Source organism: Galleria mellonella, unplaced genomic scaffold, assembly GCF_026898425.1.
Source record: "Galleria mellonella isolate WM207_F2 unplaced genomic scaffold, CSIRO_AGI_GalMel_v1 utg146, whole genome shotgun sequence".
Classification (NCBI taxonomy): domain Eukaryota; kingdom Metazoa; phylum Arthropoda; class Insecta; order Lepidoptera; family Pyralidae; genus Galleria; species Galleria mellonella.
The window spans coordinates 1,094,940-1,113,883 of record NW_026441999.1 but is presented as its reverse complement, the minus strand read 5'-3'; the positions used below and the strand labels follow the sequence as shown (position 1 = coordinate 1,113,883).

The following is an 18,944-nucleotide window of genomic DNA, read 5'->3' as shown; positions in this document are numbered from 1 at the left end:
TTAAAAAGTTTCATAATAGTGAAAAAAAAAAAATAGGTTTACTTTATTTTCCTGTCTTTAATGATAGGCTATATAAAATGGAGAACAGAAAGCGATAAAATTTTAAATACGTATATTATGTAAAAAATGTTACAATAAGCAAAATGCATCATCAATAAGACACAGATAAGTAGGTCGTATATCCATAACTCATATTCCTAACAGACTAAAAGACGAATTAATAAAAACGCCAAATGTTTTTATTATAAACCTATTTTAGTTGTTAAAACGTTTTGTCTTTTTCTTTTCCTTTGAATTTCCAGTTTGAAATAAAGTGACTTATTCAAGTGGTTGTGAAATTTATTCATTTTATAGCGCATATATATTATGTATATAACAAATTGATTGTCTTCAAAATTCCAATCTTTTATCTTACTATTTTGCATTTTTTTTACTAAATATTAGATTTAGTGATCTATTATAGATAAGTATATATACGACACACCGATACATTGTTTTTTGTTTTTAAACAAATTGATTCTTCAAACGTTGACTTCCCTAGCATTGTGGCACTAGAGTGATGGGGATGACCGCCATTGCTGTTTTCATTCTGATTTACTCTATACACGTCCATAATATTTATTTTGAAGTTTTGCGCGGAAATTATTTTATATATCTATCCATTCTATTATATTTTCAATCCACTTGATTTCTAAGAAGTTGTTTATTTTTATTCTTATAATATTCAAATATTGAATTTTGTGTGTAAAATCACATAAGCGCAAGATAACCTTAAAACATGAATCAAGACGAATTATCGGAATTCCTAATTACAAAAGAGATTAAGAAATTACATTCGGAACAAGAGTTGGAAAATAAAGAACCGGAAGAGACATTAAAAAGAGAACCATTGACTGCAAAAAATGCTGTAAAATTTCTGTTAGATGGGACTCTTAGGAAAAAAATATGCAGATATTGTTTGAATATTGCGTCTTCTCTCTATGAATTGGACCAAGTATTTCAAATAGGAAGCCGAGACATAATATACAAGGTCACTGTTAGAGACATGATTGCAAGCTTTCATCCTTTTAAGGTTTGTTTGAAGTTTTCATTATGTATTATTACAGAATTATGTATTAAGAAGTATGTCTAGTGATAAAGTAATGATACAAATCTAGAATCTTTTAGGAGGCTATTAAAGGAATAAGGTACAAAATATTTTGATTGCAATCATGTTACATTCTTTTTATGTTCTTTGCTATAATAAATATATGTACACTAATGCCATTCTGAGTAGTATAAAACATTATATGCCATTAATTATAATCCCTGTTCTGCTACTTATGTTAGCATTTGTCAACTTACAATTGCTTGTATGTAAGTCACAAATATTTTTGATAAATGAACTTCAAAAATAATATTTTTGAAGGGTTTTGTAAAAAGTGATTTTATTATTTGTTACTAGTTTTTTTACTGTAAATAAATATTGTCCATGTGACAGATTATTATAATATATTGATTGTGATAAAAAGCTGATTCATTCGTCATACATACATATCTGTCACGCCTGTCTCCCATTAGGGTAGGCAGAAACAATGGAACGCCAAATGCTTCGATTCAAACAAACCTCTTTCGCTTCTTCCACATTCATCAATCTTTTCATACACGCTCGTCGGTTACGGGTACTTTTTATTTGGCCCTCCTTAAGTAAAATGTAAAGTAATTCATCATCTTAATTTGATAATGATCTTAAGTTTCTTAATTTGATACCCCTTGACACATTTTACTTAAAAATGTGTCAAGGGGTATCAAATTAAGAAACTACCTTTCACATGTATTAATAAAATGTTTGTCTAAAATAATGATTTCTCTCTTATTACAGGTTGCAGATGATCCAAACTTTCCAAGTAGAATTTGTGATAAATGCTTAAATCGCACATTTAGTTCTTATTTATTCACACAACAATGTGAGCAGTCTGAACGAGCTTTACGTAACTGTTTTGATGATATATATGACAAATTAAATAAGCTGGACCCTATAGAACGTACCAAGAAAAGGGGCAGACAGAAATTGAATCCAAATTATAATATATTATATACAGAACATGAAAAAGTTATTGATTATGCTGATCCTATAATAAATATTGTAAACATTGGATCTTCAGTAAATAATACAAGCAATGAGTATATTGAACTCCAATGTCCACGGTGCTGGCAAGTATTACCGAACATAGAATCCTTATTAAACCATGAGAAACTACATCCAAAATCAATGTGGTACAATTGCCATATATGTGGCAAATCTTTTGTTAAACAAAACCATTTGAAAAAGCATGTACGAAACATTCATGCATCAGGTAAAGAATTGGTATTACCTAATAGTGGGTTTAAATGTACTAATTGTGGTATTAGCAGTGACAGTTACCATCAACATTTGCAACATATTGAAAAACATAAATTTCAAACTGTTATGAAGCATTTAGTTGAAAGAAATATGGACAAGCTGTGTGCTATATGTTTGAATAAAGGTACCCGCTTAATAGAATTAGATAAAACTGTCAGTTTACATGGAGGCCATCCTGAATTAACTGGTGACAGGACTATTTATAGCATTCTGGGTTCGACTTTGCCTGAAGTAAGTATTATTTTTTATTAATATTTTTTTATATATTGATTCTTTACATTTTTTTATGAGGTTCCTAATATACCAATATGAAATTTCTAGGCATAAATTGAATTAGTTATTTTGTACATGAGTATATTTTTTTATAAATATTTGATAAATTCAAACGTATAACAAAAAATTGTCTTGGAAATGTGTTTTATAAATGAAGATTTAACTCCATCTTGTTAATTTTAAAAAGCTTTATGCTGTATTAGGGTTTCTTTACTCCACTGATACTAAATCAAGACTTTTGTATCTATTCAAAAAATGTGACCTATTTTGGCTTACATTGTTAATCATTTTCTAGCGAAAGTCATACAAATATCAAGAATTGCTTGTAGCGAACAAAGCCAAGATAGTGACATTAGTAAAAAAATTAACACTCCACAATTATGCTGTAGCAGAGCAAGAAAGAGAAATGAAAACAATGAATAAAATCTTTCCTTTATCTCATCCAATAATAATTTCTATATTGTCATCTGTAGTAAGAGACAATACCTTGTACTTATTTTCAAAACCCCAATTATCTGAAGAAGAAAATATAGAAATAGAGTTAAATTATCAAAACAATGGAATTATACCTTCAGTGGAAAGTCCATGCAGTAGCAATATACTTAATGTTATTGAAAATTCTATTTGTGAAACTGAAAAATCAAATATTAATAAAGAAGAAAACTTAATAGCTCAATCTTCAAAATTAAAAAAAAATAAACATATATCTTTCTCGAAACTATACCATTTAAATGATACTGATGATAAGCCAATCAGTGTAGCAGATGGCAATGCAAATGAAAATAATAGAAATAGTAAAATTATTGCTGTTCAAGAACCGTGCAAGTTTTGTTGGTTATTTATAAATACAAAAAAATGTGAATACTGTAAAAAATCTAACATTATTAATTCTATTGAAAGGAATAATGACCTTGACCAGAATAAAATGGCTTACGCCAATTATAACGCTCTCACTATTCAAGTTAATCCAAATTTGAATTCTTGTGTCGATGCAGTTAAAGATGATAAAAATATTTATAATGCTGAGTCTGTTAAAGATTCATGCAAATTTTGTTGGCTATTCAAAAATGTGGAAAAATGTGAATACTGCAAAAAATCCAATGATATGAATATTGATTGTACTGAAAAGGACAGTGATTCTCATCTGATTGAAATAAAGGGCAATAATCATGTTGTAACCAATCAAGCTAAACAACCAATTAAAAGGAAAATTGATAATGATATAAATGTAGAACTCATGATATCAAAATGGAAATGCAATGTCTGCTTGACAGACAATACTAATAGACAGACATGCTTTTGCTGCGATTCCCAAAACTATAATTGCAACCAATATATTAAAGTTAATTTGAAAGCTAATGAAAGTTGCTTCTCTGTACCAAGTAATATCAATCAAAACATCATTGAAAACTCAGTTACACCAGCCATAAATACTAATGCAGAAGTCACTTTTAACTCTATAACTCAAGAGACTTACATCAGTACAATTAAAACAGATAATGATTATACAGAAATGGAAACATGTGAAAACATAGATTACTTCATTGTCACTGCTAGTAATGAATCAGAATATATTAACAAACCTAAAGATATTCATCATAATCAAGAAGAAATGGATGTTGTAATAGAAGAACTAAGTGATCAATCCACATCTGCCATTTGCAACATACAAAATTTCAATCGGATTCCTTCTACAATTTCATATCCATCAACACCATCTTTTCAGTTCCAAATTGGAACAGGATCGTCTAAAAATGAAGGAAAGCCAAGAAGATTTATGAAGCCACTGAGAAGAATGGCAAATATGTGTTATAAGTAAAACGCCATTGATTGTTATTATATACTCATCACTGGTCTTTAACTTATGTGTGTTGCCAGTGATGACTTATGGAATCGAAATATGGTCCTACACAATTGTCCGTATGCAAAAGTTTCAAATTATTCACCAGGCTATGGAAAGTGTTATGCTCGAAGTTTCTTTGCGAGATATAATCCAAAATGAAGATATCCGCAAAAGTAACCAACATAGCCTGAAGAATTAGCAAGCTAAAGTAGCAATGGGCTGGTCACATGGCTTGAGGAACCGAAAACCGATAAAGACGAAAGGTTGTTGAGTGGCGACACAGTATAAGACGAACTCCCACTAGATGGAGTGATGACTTCAAATACATGGCAGGGAGTCAGTAGATGCAAGTGGTTCGGGACCATTCTTTATGGCAATCTATGAGGGAGGCTTATGTCCAGCAGTGGATGGATAATGGTTAAAATGATGATAATGTTATAATAGTGTTGAAAATTAATTTAGTTAATTAGTTATTTTCAATAACAAAATGTAGGTTATTGAGGAACTCAAATTTAGAGTAGTTAAAAACATTAAATTGTCATTAACTTGACCTTGATATGTGAAATATTTTACACTTTATGGCAAACAATTGCAATTTTAGAAATTTAAGTATTTGCGTGTATAACCCTTAAGCAAGTTGCTGTAAAGTTATATGTAACATTTGTACTCAAGAGTGTTAAATACTGGTATTCTCTATTTGTTTTGTTTATATTTATGGTCTCGGCTCTGTTTATTATCTTTTACCACTTCAAATAAAGATGTTATTATCGATATAATAATAAAATGAGTGTATAATTGTATTCATACATAAATTCTTTTGGTAACGCCAATAATAACACTACAGTGCAAAAATAAAAATTTGCATGCCAATGTCGGCCAAACATGTTAGAACTACAATTTAATAAATTACCCAGTACTGTAGCTACTGCACACACATTTAGCCAAACAAATTGATCTTTAAGAAGTATAACTGAAACCATTGTGTAAGTTGATTAATATAATTTCAGCATCATTCACCTTTTTTTCTCTATCCTTCGCTTTTTACACTTTTATTTTAAATGGATTTTATTTTTTGTTGCAGATGAATGTCCTAAACAACTATACAGGGTCAAAAATATGCGAAAACTGCTTAAGTAATGCAATAACGTCATACATTTTCTTGAATCAAACTTATTATATTAGAAATAGACTTAATACTTGTATTGATTTAATGTTGAGCAATTTAAAACAAATTGTCCAACCAGAAGGTAACATATTTATTGAGATTGCGCAAAATACTATTATGCCACCGAAGGAATGTGATTATATTGATGAAGATTTGTTGATTGATGAGAATGATGAATTTGATGAAGATAAACTCAAAATAGAAGTTTTAGAAGACGAGTTTAGAATAAAATCTGATAGTGAGGAGAGTGATAATGAAAGTAGAAAAGGCAGAAAGAAAGGATCTTTTAATGATAATAGAGCAAAAGTTGAAAATAATAATATAAACATATTGGAAACAGAAGAAATGGATAAGGAACATGTAGTTAAAGTTGAGTCAGTGACTCAAGTGAATTGTAAACAATCAGATGAAAAAAATAAAATGTCTCCAGACCATTACAATAACATTAAAGATAATATAGAAATAAATGACAATTATGTAGATATAATTGATAATCCTGCTAAGAGAGCGACCAAAACTTATATGAAAAGAAAATTTCTCAATGGCTATCAATCCACATTTGCTTCTAACGAGAGAGATAAATGTGAAATAAAGAAAGTGTGCAGTGAATTTTTAACGTTCAAGAAGAAGAAACCAATTAGGAAATATTACAATTATAAATTTACATGTCCACTATGTTGTAAACATTTTGTTTCTGAATATTTCCTAGTACGGCATGTATTGAAACACGTGAATAAGAAAGTGGAATGCAAGATTTGTTTGAAGGAGTTCAAATCGAAATTCTATTTGTATGAGCATACAAAAATGGTGCATTTGTTACAAATGAAAAGTTTTTGGTCGTGCAAAATTTGTGGTCGATGTTTCCTTTATAAAAATAAATTGGTCAACCACAAACGGATGCATAAAAACATTGAGTGTCATATGTGTGATAAATTGTTCTCGAAACAGAAGTATTATGATAGTCACATGCAACGGCATGCAAATAAACTTAATGTGCTAAATAAACATGTTCAAACATGTAGTTTTTGTGAAAAGGAATGTTCGAACGATAATAGTCTATCGGTACACGTAAATAAAGTGCATTTACAGATAAAACCGTACAGCTGTGATATGTGTAGCAAACAATTTTATACAGAGAGAAATTTGAATTGCCATAAACGGGTGCACAGTTTGTTTTCGAAGGAGACATGCCAGTTTTGCAGTAAAACATTGGATTCTAGAAAGTCCTTGGTGATACACGTGCGGAAACATATTGGTGTGAAACCGTACAGTTGTCAAATATGCAGCCATTCGTTTTATTCTCTGACCAAAATGAGAACTCACATGAGAAACTTGCACGGTGGTAAATTTTGCTGTAAACTGTGCAAGAATGTTTTTGTCTATAAATCTGAATTAAAAAATCATGTCAATGAAGTGCATAATATGATTTAACAAATACAACTAAATAGTAAGGTAAAAAGTGTGATGAAAGGTTCTTGAGTAGTGGCCCTGTGTAGGCAAACACAGTGTAGGATGACCCCCCTACTAGATGGAGTGACAACCTTAAATGCATTGTAAAGAGTCAGTGATGTAGGTGGCTCGGGGCCATTCCTTATAGCAGTCTATGAGGAGGCCTGTATTCAGCAGTAAACTGATTTGAAGGAATTTAAACGTTGTCATTAACTTTTTGACAGTTTAAGTCAAATTGGCAAGTTTACAAGTTTTTTTTTTTAATAAATATTTCAGATTTTTTTTCTATATTCTGTTTAAGTTAGTAAATGATTCTATTAATTAATGAATACATGGTTAATGTTAACTAAATCTCGCTGTTGCTAATTAAAGAGGTTAAATTATTTTTTTTTAAATTCAACTTAAATTTCAACCAAGTTAGTATGACATCGTCATAAATTTAAACTCACAATTATAAAAAGAATCATTAGATTAACTATACTATATGTATTTAAAAAAATGTAAAGAGTTTCGTGTCTCCAGTACAACTGCTTACAATTACTCTTCTCCATCCAAAGGTTGTCTGGAAGAGATCGCTCTTAGCTATAAGGCCGCCTATTGTTTTTTCAGTGTTTTATTTTTTTGTAATTATTTGTATTTATAATAAGTTTACAATTGTAATTTTATGGAGGTAACAAAGAGTCTATCTATCTATTAATTTATCTATACTTAATACTTTTTAAACACTTGAGGCTCTATGGCGAAGCTTACCAATTTCAATTAGGTGGGTCATCAGCTTGTTTGCCATTCTAAATTGCTTAAAAAAACTATGATTGATTAATAATTTCTGCATCACAATTCGTTATGGATAAAGCATTTATTAAATATTAAGTGAATAATTGCTTTTTACTTTATTTGTATTTCCATAATTTATAAATTTGTAAATAACGTTTACTATGAAATATATTCCAAGAAATATATTATGCTGTAAATTTATTGGTTAATTTTTTTCTTTTTACCCATTTGTAACATTTCTAGTTAAAGGAAGTGACGACCTTAACACGTTGAGCGCCATGTCAGCCATCGGTGGCTGACACTAAACTTTCCGTTTAGGCCGCGTCAGCCATCGGTGTCTGACAGCGTGTAACATGCGAACTATAAAATTTTACACTATTTTACGGAATAACAGAAAATTTATTTATAATTTACTTTAATTAAATTAAATTGAATTTATTTAAAATTTACAAAGGGAACACCGGTTACGGATACATTTCGATAAAATCTTGTCTAGCAGGTCAAACGATAAAGAAAACAAAACAGACTTGGTGCGTAACGTGTTCAATGAATGCCTATAAGAATCACGTTCCAAACTACGATACTCTGCTACGATAGGAAACACCAGCTCCTGCAGTACCAGCGCTTCGAAGCGGCGCGCGTGGCCTGAACGGGATTGCTGTAGAAATACGCGTGGCGCTCAACGTGTTAATAGTTTTAGCAATAGTATTGGAGTTGTTGGATGTAACTGGCGTGAGATCTCACTTTGCAGTGTAATATGAGAGAGACCAATATTTTGCAGTGTACAATGAATAGGTTGATCTTGGTTATCCTCAATATTGCAGGAAAATTTTGATTGTTATTAATGGGGTCCAACAGGCCCAATGCTAGTAATATCAAACCCAAGTTTTTTTTTTTTGATGGGCGAAAATGGTATGGTAACCCCGCCTGCGCTAACGGGATACGCTGGCGGAGCACCAGTGAAGGGTGATAGGTGAGAATGAAAACAGGCCAGTTAGCCTATCATGATGAATTCATAAGGAATTAACCATGATAGTTTCCAGGGGGAACCGCGAGGAGGTCGACCTGGTTGGGTATATTGATGGCAATAGGATTCTGTCTCCATCACTAACAATCCCTTTCTCCCCATCAAACCCAAGTTGAGCTTCACTTAATCCGCTTAGAAACCATCAACCGTATATTCATTTAACTTTTTATTATACCAAAAACATAAATATATACAATAACTCCCTGGAAACTATCATGGTTAATTCCTGATGAATTCATCATGATGGGCCAACTGACTTGTTTTCATTCTCATCTATCACCCTTCACTGGTGCTCCGTCAGCGTATCCCGTTAGCGGAGGCGGGGTTACAATATTATTTTCTCCCATCAAAAAAAAAATCTACCTACTACAGAATATCTTTATAAATAACGTTTACAGTTTTTTTGACATTAGATAATACAAACGAAGTGCGGCCTTCGACGCGCTATTTTATAGCCACGCGCCGCCGGCCTGGCCAGTACCGTCACACCGCTATGTCCTTGCATTTTAAATCCGTAATATCTTTGGAAATATTTATTTAAATTATATGCTGTAAATGGCCATATTGATCTATATTAAATGGACAATGTATTTAAGGTACATTGTATTAACACAGGGACGGACAGACAGCGACAGCGACTTTGTTTTATACCATCCCAATAAAAAAATTACCCAAGCGTAAACTATATAAATAGTGCAGGTGGAGTTCTTGAGTTCTGGAGTATGAAGAAATATAGTTTATAATATTATTATGGTTTATTTGATCGAGTATAGATTGCACGGTATTAGAACATGCCGAGTTGTCTGAAGATAAAACTGCTTTTTTTTAAAGGTCTGTCACTACTAGAGCAAGAATTTATATTAATTATCATATCAGTTCGCTACATAGTATTATTTTTTAATTTTTCTCCGCCCCAATCTGAATATAATTGTTTTTAAAAATACCTATAATTTCTATTAATTATTAACCCGTGTGGTCCCGGCATAGAATAGGCCACCCTTTCCTTTCCCAAGGATTATGGACGATGATTAAGGGTGGGCGAGGAATGGGCAGCAGCATTCCTCTTAAAAGATCTCTAATAGCCTAATTGCCGTTGTCGACCCACCCGCCAAGTGTGTCAAATACTGGCTTTTGCCTTTTCCCCTTATGGGGAAGGCTTATATTCAGTAGTGGACAGGTAACAGCTGAAATGAATTAATACAATACCAACTCATTCTCGTCCACTTTCGGTTGCCTTCTATCCTCAAATAGGTAATAGTACTCCTTGCCCAGCTCTTTCACGTCTCTCGGGTCGAATTTCTTATCCTTATTTTTCCAGTGTACCTTCTTAAAATGATTCCTCATCTCCCTAGCCAAATAGAACATTGTATCGCAGAGCGGGCAACATATAGTTTTCTCAGTATGTTTCTTTATTTTATGTGTGTTCATTATACTCGAAGATCTAAATTTCTCCCCGCATATATCACATTCGTACGGCGTAACACCCGAGTGTAAACGTAGGTGCATTTTCAAGCACACCCTGTTCGCGTATTTCTTGCCACAAATAGTACAGTACCGTGTGTGTTCTGTAGAATGAGTCTGGATGTGCTCCTTCAAACGTTCCTTGCCACAAAATGTTTTCTTACAAATATTACACTCGTAAGGTTTTATTTTTAAATGGAATCTATTGACGTGAGACTCTAACTCCCCTTTCCTTGTCACCATATGCCCACACCAGTCGCATTTCACCACTTTCAAATTCTTTTTCGGCTTCACCAATTTCTTCTGTGTATGCGTGTACTTCAAATGTCTCTTCAAATATATTGGCTTTATTAATTTTCTGCAGATAGGACATTCTACAGGGTCCAAATGAGCTTGCTTGTGCAATTTCAGCATTGACTCTGTTTGGAATGTTTTACCACAAGTCTCGCATTCATATGCATTGACAGTGCTCTTATTGGCATTACAGTAAATCATATGTTGAGGAAAGAAAGCAGTTGTTATGAGTTTGTTACAATCATTGCATTTGATGACGTCATCGCAGTGCATGCGGCTGTGTGCATGAAGTTTCTTTATGTCGTCGAAATCAACATTGCAAATTTTACATGGAAATCTTGCGTCGGGACCATGGGTCGCAATATGCTGCATCAGTTCTTTCTTGGCATCGAATTTAGTTTCACACATTGGACATTCTAGGTTGGTTCGCCTTCTTTTCAGTTGTATACCACTGTGTATTCTAAACATGTGTTCTTTCAATTTCAATATTGTGTAAAATTGTTTGTTACATAAATTGCAAGGGAATACGCCGTCATTGTGTTTAGTATTTTTATGGTTCGACAACTCTTCTTCAGTATCAAACGAGGATGTGCATACATCACATTTAAATTGTCGTTTAATCCATTTACAGATTTCAACGTGTTCGTCAAATGTCGTTTTACTTTTAAAGTCCAAATCGCAGAATTGGCACATCAAGTTTTCCCTGTGGAATCGATTTAAATGGTTCCTTAAAGTCACTTTAGAATAAAACTGCTGAGAACAATGAGCGCAAGTAAAGGGGTGGTGGTCTAAATGCTCACGATTGACATGACCCAATAATGCTTCTCTTTTCGGACAAACGTAATCACAATCCAAACACATAATTTTAGTAGCTTGATTCATTACTTGCTCTCTATATGAGACTAAATATTTGTAATGTATACACGGCATCTCTCTGCAATCTAAACATCCATATTTACACTTATGAATTTTTAGATCGGCTTCTTTAAAATGTTTCAAGCACATTATACATTGCGGGTCGCCATGTTTTCTCTTCATGTGCGTTTCCAGTGCTAAAGGAGAGTAGAGTATATGATCACAGACTTCGCACTCATATATGTCATCTTCGTGGTTAAGTTTTAAATGCTCCAGAAAAGTTTCTTCAGGCATAATATTAAAACATAATCTACATCTAGCCTTATTGTGTACTTTATAATGCAACGATAGAAGTCTTTTGGTCTTTAATGTTTCATAACAAATTTTGCATTGCAGTGGTTGTATTTTGCCGGTTATTCTTGAAATTTGGCATAGTCTCTCGTGTTGCAACCACTTTTTAGTTGTAGATATGACTCTTTTACATTTCATGCATTTATAAATTGTATTTTTCAGTCTTTTTATATTTCTTTTTTTTAAATATATTTCTAGATTTGTTCCCTTTGTTCCATCTGTCTGAATTTGGTCTTCTGCTTCTGTAATATTGCCAGTTAGGTGTACATTAGAATTAAAATTTATATCTGTTTTAGCATTTTCTACATTATTAAGCCCAAACTCTATTCCAACACTATCAGTGATTGTTTTCGTATCGACATGTTTATGTACACTTTCATTTTCTAGTATTATTACAACATTTGAATTCTCATAACTGCCATCAGATATCAATTGATTATTTAAATCTGTTATTTTCATTGATAAATCTTCGATGTATTTATTAACTATTTTGGATAACTTTATTGTGTTATATATGAACAGGTAGCATTGTATAGCATTTCTAGAACAGTCATTGCAAATAAAGGGACTTCCCAAAACACTTTTGACCTGTAAATGATAAAATACAAATATTATTATTTAAACAATTAATGCCTTCTTGATTTTCCTGTCTCAATAAAGCTTGTTCGAATGATTGGTTCTTGGTGTTTATTCATTCAGAGAGCATGATGCAAATGTAGTTAAAACTTCTACATAGATGATTTCGTCAATGTTATTTGAAAGGAGTGTTCTCTCAGTGAAACTGAATATTTTAACCAATAAATATATGTCGAAAAACGACAAAAAATATAAGCTTTCCGTACTAACACGTTCAGCTGTTGAATTAGTATTGAAGACAATAATATTGTCGAATTAAAATTTTTTATTCATAACATTTCTGTCCTAATATGTTCTATAGCATAGTAGATTCCTATTTTTACCACACCCCGGATACTTCATACAATAACGCCCACGATCCGCGCCTGTTACAACTACAGAAACGACGTTTGTATTGTTTGTGCTTTATTTCTCTAAAAATCTCTAAAATTTATATTTCAATTTGACATTTCAGCGAAATGTTTATTGTAAGGATCAATATGAACTAATTTTCGAATAGATTAAAGAAAAAAATGATTATTATTTTAGTTAACGATGATCTACAAAACAATAACTTTCCGATATTATAAAATGAAAATATTAGGTTGAGATTTAATTTAGAGAAATGGTCTCTGAGATGTGTGCCTGTGTTGTAGACTTTACTTCTATTTGCATCTTCTACCGCCCGTATAACGGATTGTGTTCTGAACAACTCTTCAATATGATACCTACAGCCACCATGGTACCGCTCGCCATCGGTAGGGAATCCATCCTCACATCTTAGAACCAGAATGGTCACGCACAGTGCGGTTTTAGAGGAGTTTCCTCCAACGAACACTTAAGTTGTGAAATGATCTTTCTGCCGAGGCTTTTTCTAAAGACTACAACATTGGGCTCAAAATAGGCGTATTAAGGGTCGGCAATGTGCGCGTGATATCCCTGGTGATCCCGTTTATCGTCGCACGGGCCGTACGCTTGTTTGCCATCATAGTAGCATTAAAAAAAGTTACGATTAGCGCGGGAAAACAGCGTTTGGGTTACACGTGTTTGAAAGAGAGTGAGGTCAGATCACAGCAGGCGGTAGGGAGAGTTCATACTATACGTAAGCGCTGTTATTTATACTGTGATACGGTGAGGTAGCTCCGTGAGGCCTGTGAAGTATGTGTGTGTCAATGACGAATAACGAACAATAATAATTTTTCACGCGCCATAATGTTCCTTTGTTTTTTTTTTCAATAAACAGCTTTCTATTTGCAAGCAAGTTCGAAATTTAAATAAAACTTTTTATTAGTTACCTCCTTGGTAGCCATGTTTCGACGTAAAAGGTCATTCCATTTTGAAATTACAGGACAGATATGAGTTTACATAGTAATTTATTTGGCCGCAAAACACGACAGATATGGATTTTTATACAACTTTTGCCGGCCGCTACCCGCATGTATCTAGACATGACGGCAATTTTGATTTATCTCTAAGAAGATTGTCAAAATAATGATCACATTTCCAAGCATGTTTGAGTTAATCTGTTCCATACATACAATAGCATTTTTTATTATACTTACATCTTCCTTAAAGACATAATAAACGATGTCCTTGATTAGTTTCTTTTGTGACTCGTTATTTATAATAATATCAAACTCTGTATCTATTGTCCATAGATTTTCACTACTCTCCAGGCAAATGCCACAAAATTTGTTCTTCTGGCATAAATTCCTTATTTTTTGTTTTATAATTTGTAGATCAGGATCGTTTGTTGGTAACTGATCGTTTACCTCTTCAGTCATTTTTCATTCAATATATATTTATCTGTAAATCTATGAATAATGATTAGGTAATTAATCAGAGGGAGATTTTGTACAAATGTCGTTTACTTGGGTACCTCTTTCGTGGTTCCATTCGTGGTTCTACTGTGAAGCAGTTGTTATTGGTTGTGTTTCGGTTTGAAGGTTTTTTTTAATGGGTGATAATAAAATAGTAACCCCACCTGCGCTATCAGTGCGCTGGTGGGGCACCAGTGAGGAGTGACAGGTGGCGATGAAAGCAGGCCAATTGGTCCATCGTGACAAATTCTAGAATGAACCACGATAGTTTCCAGGGGGAATCGCGTGGAGGTCGACCTAATAGGGTGTTGCCATTCTAAGTTGCAAGGTAAAGTTTATTTAGTTACTAATTATCATAATGTCATTAAACTCTGTTACAGACAATAATAATAAATACATTCGTAAACCACAATAATTAAAATAATGATGTTTAACTAAATGTTATAAGTATGCATGAGTAGTTCGTCTTTTGGTTAAATGAATGTTAGCTTACAAGAATAATAAACAATAACCGTCTTGTTATAAAAAAAAGTTAAACTTGCGACAGACAGGTATTCAATTTATTAGAGAAAAGTGTCTAATATCTGTTTATATTTAAACAAAAGTGTTTAATAAATTATAATATAGACATTATTATTTGTACCTACTAACTAGTTATTGGATAAACAGTGTTTAATAAATATTTTTTGTAATAACAATGTAATGAATTAAGCAAAGAAACAATAAATATATTGGCTGCTTTTTATATCGTTTCGTTTAACGACATTAGGCATTGCTCCAATAATTGAATTAAACAGGTTTTTGAGCTGGGTGCTTATTGAATATTTCTTACTTTTGAGAAATCCCATTCATGCTACAACAGGAACACAACTTTATTTAACACCGGTGTGTTCCAGTCACAATTTTTTTCACGTGATTTCCCAAATTAGTAACAAGAACTAATACTTACTATGGATGTAAATATTTTACGTCAACAGTTTGTAAAATTTGTAAGTACCCGGTGAAACTGCGTTTGAATGATCGTCTGTTTTTTATATAGACCCTAACAAAATAGTATAATTAGAGACATAATAGGAATAACAAAAAAATATTATTTAATTAATGCAAAATGGCGTTCCTGTTACGTTCTAAGACAGTGATGTGCTTTATTATTGAATCGATATAGAATCGTTTGTATATAATTGATTTTATTTTGTATCGAATCAAAAACTTTTTCGTATTGCGAATTATGTCTGGATTATAATATGATTAACAATGTAATTTAAATTACTATTTAAATTTTTAACTGACAAAAACACTAATACCGTGTATATCAGTTTTTAAAGAAGATGACTTACTTCCTAAAGATGAACAATGTATAATGTTAGTTTAAATTCCTTGCGTAACGGTGGTCTATTGGAAAAGAAAGGAATATAATTTTATATAGAAATATTCCAATATAGTTGTATAGGAATGTCTTTTGCTTTACTTGAAAAAGAGAAATGTCACATCGACAATAATGTGATAACTTTTTTAACATATGACAGTCAATTTAAATTCTTCAAATTCCAGACAATTTATCTTTTTGAAGACTAGGCAGCATGGTCTCCGACCTTAGCCTGTTCCAAACGGAACAAACGTACTAAAAAAAAAAAAAAAAAATAAATTCTTCAATATTCTATATTTCAAACTCAAACAAATAGCTAATTTCAAAACTTTTCAAACAAATAATTTTAATCAATTAAAAATTTCAAAAATTTATAAAGATAAACATAAAAGAAGTTTTTTTTTGCCTGTTTACGTCTCCAAGTGGCTTGTATAGAAGCAAAAGCATAGAATAGGAAACGATATTGGACATACTATACAAAGTAATTCAATATAAAACACAAGAGGTTTTATTATTTTAAAAATCAATTAAAGCAGAAAAAATAATTGTTTACAGATCGGAAAATCTTATATTAATCTTCTATAAATTAAAATATTTAATTATTACTAAAAACGACAATATGGATATTTTGCGGCTATTTTTGAATGAGGAGACATTAAAGAACACTTGTTTTCTGTGTTTTAAAAATAATGAGAAACATATGTCAATCTATCAAGATTTTTTTATATATAATGATGAATGTAATGATTTGAAAATTTGTCTATATAATATGATAAAGTTTTTGCTTCCAATGCAAGTGAGTAATTTTAAAGAATTATTTTTTTATATCACGATTAAGGCAAACAAGCATACAGCTTGTCTCATGTTAAAAAGTTATTGTACCCTATGTACGCCTACAATACTAGGGGTGTCACTAGTACATTGCCAACTGTTAAGAAATTAAATAAAAATATTAGTATGAATAGTAGTATGATATCATTGCCTTTATTCCTCATACTGTCGAGTATTTTGAATCCAATCAATAAGTTTTTGTCTACAGATTCCTATAAGCTGTCATATAATAACAAAGAGATGAGGCTAAGTGCGGAAAATGGAGTCCTATTTACATTACTTTACAACAAAGAGATGATTTATTTTACTTCTAGATGAAAATCTGAGCATGTTTTTAGATACTTTCTTATAATACTTTAATAAAATATATTTATTCATTTCAGGATATAATATTTCATCAAGCGTGTGACATCTGCACTCATTTGATTATAAAAATATATCTCGTTATGAGAAAACATAATGAAAAATTAGAGCAATACAATGTAATTATAGACAAACTAATTTATCAAGTTGAAAAAAAGTCATACCATTTGAAGGATACAGATAAAGTAAATGAAATATATTTGAATGTTCAAGAACCAAATAATGATTATAAGGAAAGTGTAAATAATCAAATTGTTACAGAAGATAAAATTGATTTTGAAACAGCATTGAAAAGCTGTAAAAAATGTGATATGAAGTTCAAATCTACAGAATTATTACAGAAACATTACAGTGCTGCCCATAGAAATATAAGTAAATCTATGATATGTGATATCTGTGGTAAAAATTATAAGTCTCCACAAGCATTGAAGGATCATCTCAATAGCCATACAGAAAAACAGTGTCCGTACTGTTGTAAAAGTTTCAAAGTATCCTATTACAATGAACATGTACGTAATCATGAAAGTAAGGAACGTAGGAAGAGAAATAAATTGTACTACAATTGTAGTCATTGCAGTTATAAAAGTGTCAACAAATGCTCACTAAATGCGCATATAAATAAAATACATTTGCAAATAAGGCCTTTTGTTTGTAAGATATGTTTTAAAGGCTTTCATAAAAAAAGCACCTTGACTGAACATATTAGAATTCATGAAAAACGAAAGGATTTGACATGTGAACTTTGTGGAGAAGGTTATGTATGTATCAAAACATTGACAGAACATTTGAGGTTACATTCTGGTGAGAAACCGTACCAGTGCGAGATATGTAATGTAAAGTTTGCATCATCTGGCCGTAGAACTGAGCATATAAAACGAAAACACAGGGAGAAAACAGAGTCTTGTCTTATATGCAATAAAATGTTTAGTTTGAAGAAAGAAGTCAAAAGACACATGAAAATAGTTCATAAAAATGTTGTTGGGACAGAATCTCAATTATCACATGCTGATCCACAGAGCTATGTATTTAATAATATTGATGTAATATTATAGTCCAAAATACTTCAAAGTTTGAAGATGAAGGTCTTTAACCAGTGTGTGTTGCCAGCGATGACTTGTGGCAACGAATCATGGTCTTACATGATTGCTTGTATAAAAGCTTCAAATTATTCTGTGAGCTATGCTTGGAGTTTCTTTACATGCTAGAATCCGAAATTAGGATATCCGCAAAAGAATGAAAGTCACTGACATAGTCCGCAGGATAAGGAAGCTAGAGTGGCAATGAGCTGGTTACATAGCCCATCATACAGGCAAATGCAGTGTAGGACGACCAGATGTCACTACATGGAGTAACAACCTCAAATGCATTGCAGAAGACTGTTCCTTATGGCAGTCTATGGGGAGAACTATGTCCAGTAGTGGGCAGATAATGACTGAGATAATGATTATGAGTGTTATAGTAACCATATTTAGTTATATAGTTACACCAAGTGTCTTATGGGGTAGGCAGTATGGAACAAGAAAATGCAGTATCAATTTTCAATTACATGTCTGATTTTCTTTAACCATTGTAATTATTCCTTTTAGCGAAGAGACAATTGAATGAAAAATAAATTAGGTACATTAAAATTTATTTTATAAAAAATAAGGTACAAAAGGACATTATTATAACAGTATTTAGGTTTTTCACTATACAATAAATACACAAGTTGTAAAATGAGTATTATTTGATGTTGCCATCAATTCCTCTGTCATCACATAATAGTCTAGCTTAATCGTAATTTATATTACGATTTGTGTAACATTGCAATTTTTATACTCCTGTAACTATAATAATACAATATTTTAGGACTGTCAAAGCCCTAACTAAAATGTAGTTAAATCTAAATAAGGTTTATAATAGATTACTGTTATCATTTTAGAATATTAACTAGTTATGTTTACCTACTAATTATTTGTTGTTGTACTTGGGGGGAGGATAGATAGCTGACTTAACGTCTGAATTAAAAAAAAAAATTATAAAAAAATATAATCGAGTTTATAAAATCTGTATCACATCACACTGCGGCTAAGAG

At 31.7% G+C, this 18,944-nt stretch overlaps 3 protein-coding genes across 7 annotated transcripts; 2 read left to right on the top strand and 1 right to left on the bottom strand.

The window, feature by feature from the left end:
• The first annotated feature begins 414 nt into the window (after nt 1-414).
• Nucleotides 415-8,088, top strand: LOC113523229 (zinc finger protein 850-like). 2 transcript variants are annotated; one of them, XM_031908738.2, is made up of 3 exons: nt 415-1,072; nt 1,862-2,614; nt 2,952-4,612. In XM_031908738.2, the coding sequence occupies exons 1-3, from the start codon at nt 779-781 to the stop codon at nt 4,473-4,475; spliced, it is 2,571 nt and encodes an 856-aa protein (XP_031764598.2). In that variant the 5' UTR covers nt 415-778; the 3' UTR covers nt 4,476-4,612. The 2 variants fall into 2 exon arrangements, with proteins under 2 accessions (XP_031764598.2, XP_026764911.2); XM_026909110.3 differs by lacking the exon at nt 2,952-4,612 and adding an exon at nt 5,581-8,088 and having other exon boundaries at nt 451-1,072.
• A 1,172-nt stretch (nt 8,089-9,260) lies between these two features.
• On the bottom strand, nt 9,261-15,464 carry LOC113523230 (PR domain zinc finger protein 5-like). 2 transcript variants are annotated; one of them, XM_026909111.3, is made up of 3 exons: nt 15,260-15,464; nt 14,053-14,304; nt 9,261-12,463 (listed from the first exon to the last, which is right to left on the bottom strand). In XM_026909111.3, exons 2-3 carry the CDS (start codon nt 14,272-14,274, stop codon nt 10,109-10,111), a joined length of 2,577 nt encoding a protein of 858 aa, XP_026764912.3. In that variant the 5' UTR covers nt 14,275-14,304; nt 15,260-15,464; the 3' UTR covers nt 9,261-10,108. The 2 variants fall into 2 exon arrangements, with proteins under 2 accessions (XP_026764912.3, XP_052747789.1); XM_052891829.1 differs by lacking the exons at nt 14,053-14,304; nt 15,260-15,464 and adding an exon at nt 13,786-14,046.
• Nucleotides 15,215-18,583, top strand: LOC113523197 (zinc finger protein 681-like). Of its 3 annotated transcripts, XM_031908746.2 has the most exons (3): nt 15,958-16,157; nt 16,232-16,472; nt 16,891-18,583. In XM_031908746.2, the coding sequence occupies exons 2-3, from the start codon at nt 16,296-16,298 to the stop codon at nt 17,920-17,922; spliced, it is 1,209 nt and encodes a 402-aa protein (XP_031764606.2). In that variant the 5' UTR covers nt 15,958-16,157; nt 16,232-16,295; the 3' UTR covers nt 17,923-18,583. The 3 variants fall into 3 exon arrangements, with proteins under 3 accessions (XP_026764866.3, XP_031764606.2, XP_031764604.2); XM_026909065.3 differs by lacking the exons at nt 15,958-16,157; nt 16,232-16,472 and adding an exon at nt 15,215-15,299; XM_031908744.2 differs by having other exon boundaries at nt 15,958-16,472.
• Nucleotides 18,584-18,944: the final 361 nt, after the last annotated feature.